We start from the raw sequence: 13,995 nt of genomic DNA, 5'->3' as shown, positions 1-13,995 counted from the left end.
AACGCGACCCGCCGCGGCTGCCAGTTATGAAGACCGAAGCCGAGTTTACCGGCCTCGGTCTTCATAACTCGGCGGTCTGCCGAGGTTTTTTTTTTGGGGTTTTTTTTACTTTAAAAAAGAAGTACAGAAAAGCAGTTTTTTCTGCTTTTCTGTACTTCTTTTCAATGCGTTCAGCTATTAATGCCTGCTTGTTAATATCTGAGTGATAAATGTGCGTCTGAGATGCACATTTATTTTTTTGCATTTGGAGTGAATGAATAAAAGCCTCATTCACATACATTTGCATGCTATTTGGAGTGAATGAATAAAAGCCTCATTCACATACATTTGCATGGGATGAGCGCTAACTCATTCACTCCGTGTCAGACGCGCGTTAAATAGGTGCTAATCCCCTTATTTCATTAGGGGTGGATTAGCGCCTATTTAACCCACGTCCAACAGTGGGTTAAACAGAGCGCACTGTATTATATCAGCCCCTCAGTTCCAAATTGCTAAGCCTTGAATGCCTCAAGATCCTTTTTCTTCCTAGGACTCCCTAAACACTCTCTATACAGATGTCTGGAAGGCATCTTACATAGACTCTTATCAAACCCATCCCCATTGGGGGAATGTTTCTCTCACTCCATACAACCCTAAATACCTCACTCCATCATTCACCCTCAGTCTGACACTGATTACATCCTCCCTTATTTTCCCCTCCCATTTGAATAGAGGCTGACACAGTGCAAGCGCTCTCTGGTTGATAGAACTCACTGACCTCCCAATGAACCTAGAGAGAAGGATCTCTCTGGAAACTCCTTAGTAACCCCCTGGGTATGTTATATAAGTTAGTCTTTTTTTTTTTATATTGGCCTCAGTATTTAAAGAAATCCATCTCTTCCACTTTACCTCATCTTTACATATATATATAGAGAGAGAGAGATAAAAAGATATATATATATATAGAGAGAGAGAGAGAGAGAGAGAGATCTATCTATATATGAACAGAGTAAGAGGAAAAACTCTTACTAGCTTTATTATGCCCATACAGCTCTTGTCTTGAAAAAGATACTATCTGTGTATAATTGTGACTTTTGTAGAATTGAGGTACACTATGTTTTTTTAGCGGTATATCCTGCAGCATTTTCAGAAGTTAATAGACCGGCAGATCTGGAGTAATGAAGGTTCTGTGTCTGACAGAAGGATGCATTCTGTCATCCTGGCCCTAGCATATGACTTGCGATATCCTCCCATTATTCTGAAGGCTACAAAGATGTTCAACTCATGGATGAAATCTCCAGAAACAAGGTCTGTTTTTCCTCTTTTTCTAACTGTAACAACAAATATATAAAGGCTGTTTCATACTAAAAAAAAAAAGGCTGTCAGCATGCTATTAGTAAACCCAGGTCAATTTTGAGAACTGAAAGACATGGGTAAATAAAAATACATTTATATGTAATGTATGTATGTACCACTGTCTGAGTATATGTACCTATACTTACATTAACATTTATATATTAAATCAATCGCCAAGAAAAGTCATATATTCAACGACTACCTATCCGATACAAAACCTGACATCTGTGCTATCACAGAAACCTGGTTAAAACCCTCCGACACTGCACTAATAAATCAGCTACCCATACAGGAATACGATGTTCTCTCTATTCCCAGACCTAAAAAAAGAGGAGGTGGACTTCTCCTCGCAGCCAAAAAAACACTGGGTCTGACATTACAGACTTCCAACAACATATCAAAGATTGAATTTGCCCTATTCAACTCAAAACATCTGACTGTCGGCCTAATTTATGCTCCCCCCGGAATACTGGAAGCAGACCCATCATCCATCATAGAACTTACAGCAAAACACCTAAATTCCAGAAAACCTACCATCCTCATGGGAGATTTTAATCTGCACGTTGATATCCAACCTCATTCTACCAACTGTAAAACTCTTCTCTCCTCTCTCAACAATATGGGTTTCAGACAAATAGTGACTGAACCTACCCACAAAGCAGGCCATACGCTGGACCTTATATTCATAAATGAAGGTATCACAACCCACACCACTCCAACTTGCACTCCAATACCTTGGTCAGACCATAGAATTATATCATCGGTATTAAAAATAAAAGATCTTCCACCACAATCCACACAACCAATAACTATATCGTTTAGGAAACAATGCTCAGGAGACCAACTCAGTGAACACCTGGCCAAGGAACTTGAACACCTAGACCTTTCCGACATAAATTCAGCAACTTCATCATGGACCAACATCACTAAAAAGGTTGCAGATCAAATTTGCCCCATGACAACTAAATCCATCAATCCAAACAAAGACAACAGGAGACCCTGGTTCACACCGGAGCTAAAAAATCATAAACACGAGTTGAGATGCAAGGAACAAAACTGGCGAAAAAACCCATCTTCAACCACCCTCCTCATCTACAAATCATGCCTTAACTCATACAGAAACAACATCAACACAACAAAGAGAATATTCTTCTCCAAAAAAATCCACCACCTCATTTTTGATTCAAGAGCTCTTTTCTCCTTTGTATCAACCCTCACAAAACCCCCGGCACCTACCATTCCAGACGATCAAGCACTCAATAAAGCGAACGAACTGGCAGACTTCTTCGACAACAAAATCACCTCACTCCTAGCCCCTCTCAAGGGACCATCCACACATCCAATACATGTAATCAACCTCAGCCCCCAATCATCGCTACCAACCGCCCAACAAACACCACACTCAACTGCTCAACAACCACCACTCCCAACAGATCAACAACCATCACACCCAAATGTCAAACAACCCAACACTTCACTACCAGTGCTCAACACTTTTGAACTCACATCCTCTTTAGAAATAGAGAATATTCTCAAAAAGATAAAACCATCCTCCCATCCATCAGACCATATTCCATCCAACAAATTGAGTCTGATCACCAACACCATAGCCAAACCTTTAGCAGACATCATTAACTGCTCCTTCACCCAAGGACATGTCCCGAACCAACTCAAGTTAGCCATGCTCAAGCCGATCCTCAAAAAACCTAACTTACCTACCACAGACCCAGCTAACTTTAGACCCATAGCAAACCTCCCTTTCATTTCCAAAGTCATGGAGAAAGTTGTAAACAAACAACTTACTGAATACCTTAACGAAAACAATATCCTCGCCTCAAACCAATTTGGCTTTCGTAAAACTATGAACACCGAATCATTAACATCACTATCCGACACTATCATTTTCAACCTAGAAAAGGGCCAACCTTGCCTCCTCGCTCTCTTGGATCTCTCATCAGCGTTTGATACCGTAAACCACTCATGCCTCCTGCAACACCTAATAGACATCGGCATTACAGGAGTAGCTTTTAACTGGTTCAAATCATTTTTGGAGAACAGATCATACAAGGTCAAGATAAATAACAAAGAGTCTCATACCATCGAATCCAAGAGGGGGGTACCACAAGGATCATCCCTCTCCCCAACTCTTTTCAACATTTATCTGCTCCCACTCTGTCAACTTCTCACCAACCTTAAGCTAAGACATTACCTATACGCGGATGATATTCAAATCCTCATCCCTATAGAAGATTCCCTACACAAAGCTTTATCATACTGGAATAAATGTCTATCAGCTATCAACAATCTACTCGCCAGCATCAACCTGGTTCTAAACAAAAACAAAACTGAAATCCTCATTATAGCACCGGAAAACTATACCCCCTCCTCACATTATAACACTAATCAACATCCGGACACTGCAGGGCTCTCCACCACGCAACAAGTTAGAGACCTGGGAGTCATCATAGACAGCAGACTCAATTTCAACAAATTCGTCAACAACACAACAAAAGAATGTTTCTTTAAACTTCAAACATTAAAGAAACTTAAACCACTCCTCCTATACAGAGACTTCCGCATGGTTCTACAAGCCATCATTCTCACTAAGCTGGATTACTGTAATTCTCTCCTCCTAGGCCTACCAGCATGCACCATCAAACCACTTCAGATGGTCCTGAACGCCTCTGCAAGAATTCTATCAAATGCCAAAAAAAGAGATCATATCACCCCAATCCTCCACCATCTCCACTGGCTTCCGATTAAATTCAGGATCCAGTTCAAGTCTTTAATGATGATACATAAGGCCTTACACAACATCGCACCTCTCAACCTAACATTTCAAATTCAACTACACACATCCGTGAAACCAACCAGAAGCGCCTATCAGAACAGACTAATCACTCAACCAGCGAAATCCGTTCTGAGGAAACGTGCATTATCCACAGCAGGCCCTTCACTTTGGAACTCGCTACCTCCAGACCTTCGTCTTGAACCATGCCACCCTACATTTAAAAAGAAACTTAAGACTTGGCTGTTCAAACAAGCTTTCCCCTAGAGCTAAGAACACGTTGAAGAAAATGTAACCTACTTCGATTAATCTGTACAATGTTAAAACTTGTTTACTTAATTTTCAATGTTCAATTGTAAAAACTCCTGTTTTATTCTTATTCTGTTCTATGTAAACCGCTAAATGTAGCGACAGTTATTGTTCCTTGTGAACCGGGGTGATATGTATATTATACAGGAACCTCCGGTATATAAATCATTTAAATAAATAAATAAATAAATTATTTTCTACAGTGGATGCATAGAATGGGGTACACAGCTGATTGAACACAATGTGAAAATAACTAACCTTTTTTTTTTAAAGTGAATGTGTAAAACATGAATATCTAAAATAATTGCAATATAACAATGTAGAAAAGGTTTGTGATTGGAAAAAGTAATTTCTGCTTCATCCAATCAAGCCAGTCAGACAAATGGGTTATACTCACCTGTTGAAGAGCTGCGAACTTCATCTTGGCCTAAGGGCACTTCCAGTTCTTGAAACCCCCTCCGACTCCTTGTGTCTATTATTGGGAGACAGATTTATAGGAGATATAGTAGGAATATGAACTCTCACCTTATAAATTGTTCCCACACATGCAAATCCTAGTAAAGTCTCTCCTATAAGGCCATTCATCCCAAAAACCCTGCCTGACAGCAACTGGAGCTAGAAATCCACAAAATCCAAAGAACACCTTAGCTCTCAGTATCTGAGTTAAGGAAAATAATGAATTTCCAGAGGGAGCCCTAGCTCAGAGGTTCCCAAACTTTTTTGTGTTGTGGCACACCTGGCATTGGACTCACTTCATCATAGCACACCATCACCATCCCCTTCCCTATCCCCCACCCCCCGGCATCATTCCTCTACCTTCTGCTCCACCAGTCCCGATCCTATGGGTATATCCTCTCATCCAGCACATATGAAGGCAAAGTTCTATGGGGTAGATTTTAAAAGGGTGCGCCGGGCGTACATGTGTGCACGCTACCCGGCGTGCACACATGTATGCCCGATTTTATAACTTGCACAAGCAGATGCACGCAAGTTATAAAATCAGGGGTCGGCGCACGAAAGGGGGAGCACAATTGTGCACCTTGCATGCCAAGCCGCGCTGCCTTCACCCGTTCCACCTAGCCTAACCTTCCCACCCCTTCCCCTAACCTTTCCCCCCCTAGCTCTACTCTAACCCCCCTGACCTTTCTCTTACCTTTTGCACCTGCCTCTGGGCAGGCGCAAGTTGTGTGCGCCAGCAGCCTGCCAGCACGTGATCCTCCGACACATTGGAAATGGCCGCTCTGTCAGAGGCCTCTGGCCCTGACCACCCCACCCCCGGACTGTCCCTTTAGTAAAGCCCCGGGACTTACACATGTCCCGGTGCTTTACGCTCGTCGCCGGGCCTTTTTAAACTGGCACGCGTAACCTTTTTAAAATCCGGCCCTATTTTTTTTTTAATGACAACACCAGATTATATGTAATGTCTACAACTAATTCAGCCAGTATTCTTTGCCTCCAGCTGTTGGATGGGAGTTTGGAATTCAGCTCTTATAGCGCAAAAGATTTATCCTGTAGATTCAGCCTTCTTACTATTATTGAATTGTGTTGCGCCGGAGGTGGACCCTTGGCCCAAGGTGGGGTTGACGCTACCCGCAGGGCAAGCCCTACAGGTCCCCACTGTCAGAAGGCGGAGCTGGCTGAACGATGGAAGCCAGCAGGAGCTTCGCCAGTACCAGCCCTTGTTCCCCTCAGTTTCAGCCCTTGGGTGCCGGGGACGGCTGGTCTTAGGTGGGCCTCCGTCCAAGGTCTCCTAGGGTACGATGATGGATTCAGTCAGGGACCAGCAGTGGTAGCAGGAAGACGAGGATGAATCTAGACGAGGCAGAGATCCAGAGACTTGGGCACTAATGGAGTATGGGAGGCAGGACAGGTGGCGCCGAGTAGTAGTAGGCCAAAGCCTGTGAAGCCAAGTACAGGGTAGAACCAATAGAGGCATCGGTGAGCAGGCTGTGGTCAGGACAGGCAGCAGACAAGGACAAGTGGTCAAACGAGCAAGGGTCAAACCAGGAGACAGCTCGAGAATGGTCAGGCGTAGCAGGGGTCAAGCAAGAACTCAATCTGAAACTTGATCAGGCAAGCAGGGGTCAAGCCAGAAGTCAATCCGAAAGTAGTCAGGCAAAGCAGGGGTCAAGCCAGAAGTCAATCTGAAATGTGGTCAGGCAAAGCAGGGGTCAAGACAGAAGTTAATCCGAAACGTAGCAGGCAAGGACCAGGTACAGAAGCAGGAACCAGGAACGTAGACAGGATCAGGTACAAGCAACGAGCACATGAAGAACGAGGAGACCTGTTGCTAAGGCAAGGAAGCACTGGCTGGGCCCAGCCTTATATACCAGGAACCAGTGACATCATCTGGGGCCACGGCATGGATTCCCGCCGCGACCCCTTTAAAAACCAGAAAGGCCTTTAAACCTGGCTCTTCCTGCGGCACATGGCTGGGCTCAGGAAACTGCCATTTACCTTTGAAGAAGTTTGCCTGTTTCAAATTCCCCATTTCTGCGAAGGAGTTTTGCTGCTTTAACTTTCTTTACTGCCTCTTCTGACTCAGCTGGGCTATTGGGGGCGGAATCTATGCCCCGGAGGGCTGGACATGCACCTCTGACATCATCAGGGAGGAGTAGGAAGGGCTTTAAACCTGGCTCTTCCTGCGGCACGTAGCTGGGCTCAGGAAACTACCTTTTACCTTTGAAAAAGTTTCTCCTTCGCAGAAGGAGAAACTTCTGCGAAGGAGTTTTGCTGCTTTAACTTTCATTACTGCCTCTTCTGACTCAGCTGGGCTATTGGGGGCGGAACCTTTGCCCCGGAGGGCTGGATGTGCACCTCTGATGTCACCAGGGAGGAGTAGAAAGGGCTTTAAACCCGGCCCTTCCTGTGGCGCACAGTCGATGCCGGAGCGTGTCTAACCGCGCACGCCAAAGGGGCGCGCAGCTTTGACTGAAAACAATAAAATTGAAGAACTTACTTTTGATCTTGAAGATTTCTTCCTATGACTTGGATGAAGCAGAGGACTCTGTATACAAGGTACTGATTTCCTTAAACATATACCTCTAAACTGAAAATTTTCCTTATCCCCCACGAGCTATTAACTTGTAAAGTGAGAGTCAGAGCAAAGATACGTTCATACTCTTTACCTTGAATAAATACCTATATCCTGAGGTGGGGGTTAATCTTATTGAGGTATGCCCCACACCAAAAGAAAGGCTAGGATTAGGGAAATAGTAACATCTACTCCTGATCCAGTGCTCTTACAACCAAGAATATCTACGTTCTTTGCTCCAACACTGGGAATGAATCCGGAGGACAGGGCTGCAGTGGTATCTGACTTGGAACGGGAGCCAGTACTACAGGCTGAAACAATCTCGCTTAGCCCCGGAGCTCCTAAGACTCCCTCACCACCTGTACAGTTAAACCAGGAACAGTGTGACTTTTTATTGAGGGCAGATAGCCCTGGAAAATCAATATTGCCGGTACTAGCTACAGGAATGAGTGGACAGCAATCTGTGGAGGGGGGATGGGGGGCCCAAGCAGGAGCTGAATGTAATTCTACCATCTGAAATGCCAGAGATAACTATGGGGGTACTGTGGTCAGCCATAAAGTCTCTCGAGAAAGCAATTGTGGATCTTACTCAAAATATTGGTAGAACACAGCAGAGTTTTTCTTGCTTAGAAAATGTAGTAACCCTGAATAAAACAAGTATAACAAAAACTGAAAAACGTTTAGAACAAGTGGAGGAATTTCAACAAATATATGTTAGATCTGAGTTGATAAATGATAAAAAAAAATTGAATATCTGGAAAATTCAATTAAATACTTGAATCTCAGGGATCTAAATTTTCCAATGATTAGGTTAACATCAGCTAAGGAAATGTTTAATAGATATCTAGTGAATGTTTTGAAGATGCAAGAAAAGAAATTACCAATAACTTCAAGAATTTATTATTTACCAGTAAAACCTGTTCCTGGTAACTTAGAGGAACAAGGAGTAACTGATAATTCAATTGGTGTCTCTGAGGTTTTAGAGATATCAATTGATATGATAGAGGTGTTTAAAATCATGAGAGGTCTAGAACGGGTAGATGTGAATCAGTTATTTACTCTTTCGGATAGTAGAAAGACTAGGGGGCACTCCATGAAGTTAGCATGGGGCACATTTAAAACTAATCGGTGAAAGTTCTTTTTTACTCAACGCACAATTAAACTCTGGAATTTGTTGCCAGAGAATGTGGTTCGTGCAGTTAGTATAGCTGTGTTTAAAAAAGGATTGGATAAGTTCTTGGAGGAGAAGTCCATTACCTGCTATTAAGTTCACTTAGAGAATAGCCACTGCCATTAGCAATGGTTACATGGAATAGACTTAGTTTTTGGGTACTTGCCAGGTTCTTATGGCCTGGATTGGCCACTGTTGGAAACAGGATGCTGGGCTTGATGGACCCTTGGTCTGACCCAGTATGGCATTTTCTTATGTTCTTAAAAACAAGGGCTACTATGTTAGTATCCTTTGTTTTTACAACTGATAGGGACTCTGTCCTAAGATTATTTTTGAAACAGAGACACCAATTATTTTTAGGACAAAAGATTTGGATATACCCAGATCTGTCTAGGTCAACGTAGACCAGAAGGAAAAGTTTTTTGAATCTTAGATCTCATGTAGAAGCAATTGCTGCTAAAATGATTGTAAAGTTTCCTTGTCGATGTGAGATCTTTTTTTCAAAACACAAATATGTTTTTTATGAAGTATCTCAGCTCCAGAGGTTCTTGAGCTCCCACACCCCAGTTAGCACAAATTAGCGGTTAGAAGCATGTACTTAGTTAAGACTCAGTGTACTCTCTTTTCTTTTGGATAAACAGTATAGTTTATATTTGATGGACCGCTTGATTTCTGCCATAAATAGCTTGTGGATTTCCTATAATAAGGCAATTTATTTCAGGGTAGTGGTTATTACAGAATTATGTAATTGCTTTAAATGCCTGTATTCAAATTTATAATGTAATGTTATAATATTCTAAAAGCTGAATAAAAATAAAATTAAAAAAAACAAACCAGAAAGGCGCATGAGTGTGCGCCTAGAGGGCAGCATGCCGCTGGATGGCGGCGTCTCTGCACGGACCGTGCGGGGAGGTCCACCGTGGAACCAAGGAGTCCGTGGAGGAGCCAGGGATGGCAGAGGAAGCTCGGGTGCGCAGGCGGCTGCCTACTGCCGCGAGGGAGGTCGAACCAGGAGCAGGAGCTGGCAGTCAGGGGTAAGTGGACCTGGACGCGGGCCTGGCACGGGCGACACATGCAACAAATTGGCTATAGATTTGGGCTATGCTCTTGCAGATATTGCTCCTGAAGTGAAGCGAGCCCTGGCAACATTAATCTGTTTTTTTCTACTCCCTTACCATTTTCTTGGCAAGGTGGAGCCCTGCTCATTAATTCTGCCATTGTTTTTGGTGTGGATTAGAACAATTTACCTGCAGTTTTGGAAACAGCTTGCTCTGTCACACCGGGAGCTACTTTAAAGTCACTTGATGTCTGCCACTGCAGCGGGTGTGGTGCAAAGCACACTTCAACTAAAGGGAGCCTATGTTCCATTTGCTGCAGTAAATCTAATTCTCCAGATTTAGTTAAAGCCACTGCTGCTGCTAAAAAAAAGTACCTTCTGTAGAGGTTTCAGGTAAGCAAAACCCTCTTTCAAGAGCAGCCTCAGCTACTGGAGAGCCGTTAGCGGCAGCCATTCTAATGCCTGACTCAGATTCGGTGGCCATCTTGGTTGATTCTCCCAGAACTTCGTCATCAAGGGTAGGTCACAATTTAAGTCAGTGACCTCCAAAATGAGTTAGATTTTCTTTCTGAGGCTAAACAGGAAGTTCCTAGTACCAGCACTGGTTTTTTTCACCTGATTTTTTTCAAATTCTTATATCAGGCATTTCAAGCCTTACAAGGAGATCGAGATGATATTGCAGTACATGTACAGGGTGATTCTTCAGCTGCAGATGTTTTGAAACTTCAAAAGAGAAATAGGTTGGATGCAGATGAAGTTAAAACTGTTATGATTATTGATGTTTGGGTGGATCCTTGGACACTGTGGCAGCTGACCACGCCCACGGGAGGCAGTCCCTGTGAGGGACCACGGTGTCAGGCTAGACTCTGGACACACAAACACGATTGAATCTTTATTTAAACAGTTATTGGAAACCACCAGAGGTGGCAGTAGTGAATAGTAGATGTTGAGCCCAGCTGGGCGAGTATCCACAGGATGCTGGAACAGCAAATCCTCTGCTTGGCTGTGCTGTAGTGGAAAGAGACTGAGAGTTATGAATACACAGAGAAACATACAGAGTCCCAGACAGAAATGGAGAGGCTCCGAGACAGGGAGAGCAGGCCCTCGAGGAGCGAGTACCTGATCCCTTAGAGCAGAGAGACTCAGTGGTGGTGTACTCACACAGCAATTCCACTAGACGAAAGGTCTGGCACTGGAACAGAGGGCAGGCCCTCGAGGAGCGAGTACCTGGTTCCAGGGAAGCAGTACTGTGGAATAGATGGTAGTTGTACTCACAGATGGAAACTGTTAGAGAAGTCTTCCAAGTAGAAAGGGTTGTAGATGTAGGCAGCGACTCAGGGAACATGGGCCCTCGAGGAGCGAGTACCAGTTTCCTGATAGTACCTAAAAGAAGCAGAAGAGGCCCCCGAGGAGCGGGTACCCCATTAGCAATAAGAGTTCCAGATAACGCTGGATTGGCAGAGTAGCTTCGGTTCGGAGAGCGAATCCCATCCGTAGAGTTCCGGTTGCTAACTCAGGGGGTCATTTTTCAAAATGCGGTAAGGCGTTTTTGCATGCGATAGGCCTTTAACGCATGCGAAAACGTGTTTACCGCATGCGATTGCACCATATCGTATGGTGTGATGCAAATGGGCTAGGCTCCCTGCGAAGAGTATCGCACAGCCATAATGCAGAATGTTAGCTACACCTTTTTGAAATGTGTTAGGCGGTGCGATAGCGGCCGTGACTATGCAGAAAGGGTTTATCTCCATATGAGAGAGAGAGAGAGAGAGAGAGAGAGAGAGAGAGAGAGAGAGAGAGAGAGAGAGAGAGAGAGAGAGAGAGAGAGAGAGAGAGAGAGAGAGAGAGAGAGAGAGAGAGAGAGAGAGAGAGAGAGAGAGAGAGGCCATAATAGCATGTCCCATGCATAGGTATTTGTATCCCTAGGATAGGCCCACCTAGTAACTCGAGGTGGGGATTAGGTAAGAGTGTAGGGGGTTAGGGGCCGCTTTCACATTGTACATGAGACGTACGAACAGAACAGTGGTCTCTTGTGAAGATTAGCTGGCCTTCGGAGTGAGGAAACTCACTCCAAGATGAGATTTGGGCAAGGGTCTCTCAACCTAGCTTGATGGACTCTACATGGAGAAGTCCATTACCTGCTATTAAGTTCACTTAGAGAATAGCCACTGCCATTAGCAACGGTTACATGGAATAGACTTTGTTTTTGGGTACTTGCCATGTTCTTATGGCCTGGATTGACCACTGTTGGAAAAAGGATGCTGGGCTTGATGGACCCTTGGTCTGACCCAGTATGGCATTTTCTTATGTTCTTATGTTCTTAATTAATTAATGATAGTTTGATTTCTTCTCATATAAATATTCCCCATTTTCTAAGTGAGGTGAAACATATATATCCTCCAATCAGATCTGTTTTTCCTCATTGGAGTTTAAATTTAGTTTTGCAAGTAACTAAATCTCCATTTGAGCCTTTAAGTCAAGCAACAAAAGTATTTAACTTTTAAATCTGTCTTTTTGGTAGCAATTACTTCTGCAAGGTGAATTTCAGAATTACAGGCCTTGTCATGTCAATCCCCTTTCTAGAGATTTACAAAAAATGTTGTTATTTTGAGACCTGTTCCTTCTTTTCTACCTAAGGTAGTGTCTTCTTTTCATATTAATCAATGTCTTATTCTACCTGCTTTTAACAAGAGGGAGTTTAAAGAAGGTTAAGAGTCATTAAAATTTCTGGAAGTTAAGAGATGCTTAAAGTTTTACCTTGAGAAAGTCTGAGAGGTTGTTTGTTCTTTATTGTGGACCACGAAAGGGAGAATCAGCTTCAAAAACTTTGATTGCTAGATGGTTAACAAATGCCATTTTGTCGGTTTATTTACTGCAGGGTAGCATAGTATCTAAAATGATTCAGGCAAATTCAATACGATGAGCACAAGTTTCATTGTGGGCCGAATGATGCGCAGTAAGTCCAGTGGAAATTTGTAAGGCAGCCACATGCACTTCTTTGGGGACATTTGCAAGGCATTATAGGTTGGATCTTCTTGCTAACACAAGATACCATTTTTGAATCTTCAGTCTTAAAGGCAGGATTGTCATCCGCCCACCCTTAGATGGACTTTGGTATTTCCTATAGGTTCAGGACTAATGGAGCAGAAGCTAGAGGAAGGAGAAATTATGTCTTACCTGTTAATTTCCTTTCCTTTACTTCTGCTACACCAATCCAGAAAACCTCCCATTATAAATAAATAGGATAAGAGATTAAACAAGTTTTCAGATTTAGCTATTTTCACATTTATTGGGTGTTGAGTATTGGCTTGGCTTCCTTCAAGAAAGAATTTTATATACAATTTTTGTTGTTGTTATATTAACCTCTGCTTGATAGACGGTGACACTGCAAGATATATATTTGCAAAAGACCTTTTGGTTTTGCTATTGTTCTTTTATTATTTTGTTTCTGATATGTTATTAATTTTTAGCTTTGACAGTAGTAAACTGGCTGAATTAGTTCTATGGTCTTACAAAATGGAGAGAAAGATTGTTCCCCTATTACTAATAATGATTATATGTATAAGGGGTCACAAAAATATTATTTTATCAACTTTTCACAACCTTTTGAAAGTTCAATATTACCACATATAATCATTTACAATAATCAAATTTACCACATTGATTTTTTATACAAAAATTACAACGTATACAATTAAATTCTTTAATTCTTTACATTTTATATAATCATAAATTACAATCTTAATTTACATATAATAAGTACATGTTACCAGCATTATCTATATTATCAATTGGACATGCCAGAGCTCTTCAGAAGATCTTAAAATCCCTATAACCCACATGCATCCATCCCCCACACATACCAAATCTACAATGTGCCCACTCATCTCAATAAAACCAACACCTGAAATTTGTAAACATTATATTATTGCCAGAGATTTAGTTCCTTTACTCAGTGAGTAACACCTCTATCACAACTCCCCTCTATACTTTCAGATTGTTCAGATGATTCAATTCCTCTTCTTAATGGCTGAAGCCTTGTATCATAATTCCCTACAAGGTTCCTTGTTCCAGTGGCTTCCTCAGGAGATCACTTGTATTCCGATATCACATCTGAACTGAATTCTCAAACTCCTGATCTCACCTCATCCGACGCTCTTATTTTCTGTTCATGTCCACCACCGCTAACTTGTAATAACCTTATATCCTTATGTCCATGCTTATTACGTCTCAAAATGTCTTTCCATTTATTCCTACAATTGAACTCTCTGCAAAATTGCTCTATGATCAAAATCGTAGAG

The 13,995-nt window shown here is 42.5% G+C and overlaps 1 protein-coding gene across 3 annotated transcripts in view; it reads left to right on the top strand.

The window, feature by feature from the left end:
- Positions 1-13,995, top strand: part of ERAP2 (endoplasmic reticulum aminopeptidase 2) — a 258,175-nt gene that overhangs the window by 170,023 nt on the left and 74,157 nt on the right. For all 3 annotated transcript variants that reach the window (XM_029572856.1, XM_029572865.1, XM_029572875.1), the window contains exon 14: positions 1,106-1,287. In XM_029572856.1, the coding sequence (XP_029428716.1) occupies positions 1,106-1,287 (182 nt within the window). The remainder of the gene's footprint in view (positions 1-1,105; positions 1,288-13,995) is intronic.

Source organism: Rhinatrema bivittatum, chromosome 1, assembly GCF_901001135.1.
Source record: "Rhinatrema bivittatum chromosome 1, aRhiBiv1.1, whole genome shotgun sequence".
Classification (NCBI taxonomy): Eukaryota; Metazoa; Chordata; class Amphibia; order Gymnophiona; family Rhinatrematidae; genus Rhinatrema; species Rhinatrema bivittatum.
The sequence above is the reverse complement of the archived record's forward strand: the minus strand, read 5'-3'. Positions and strand labels throughout refer to the sequence as shown.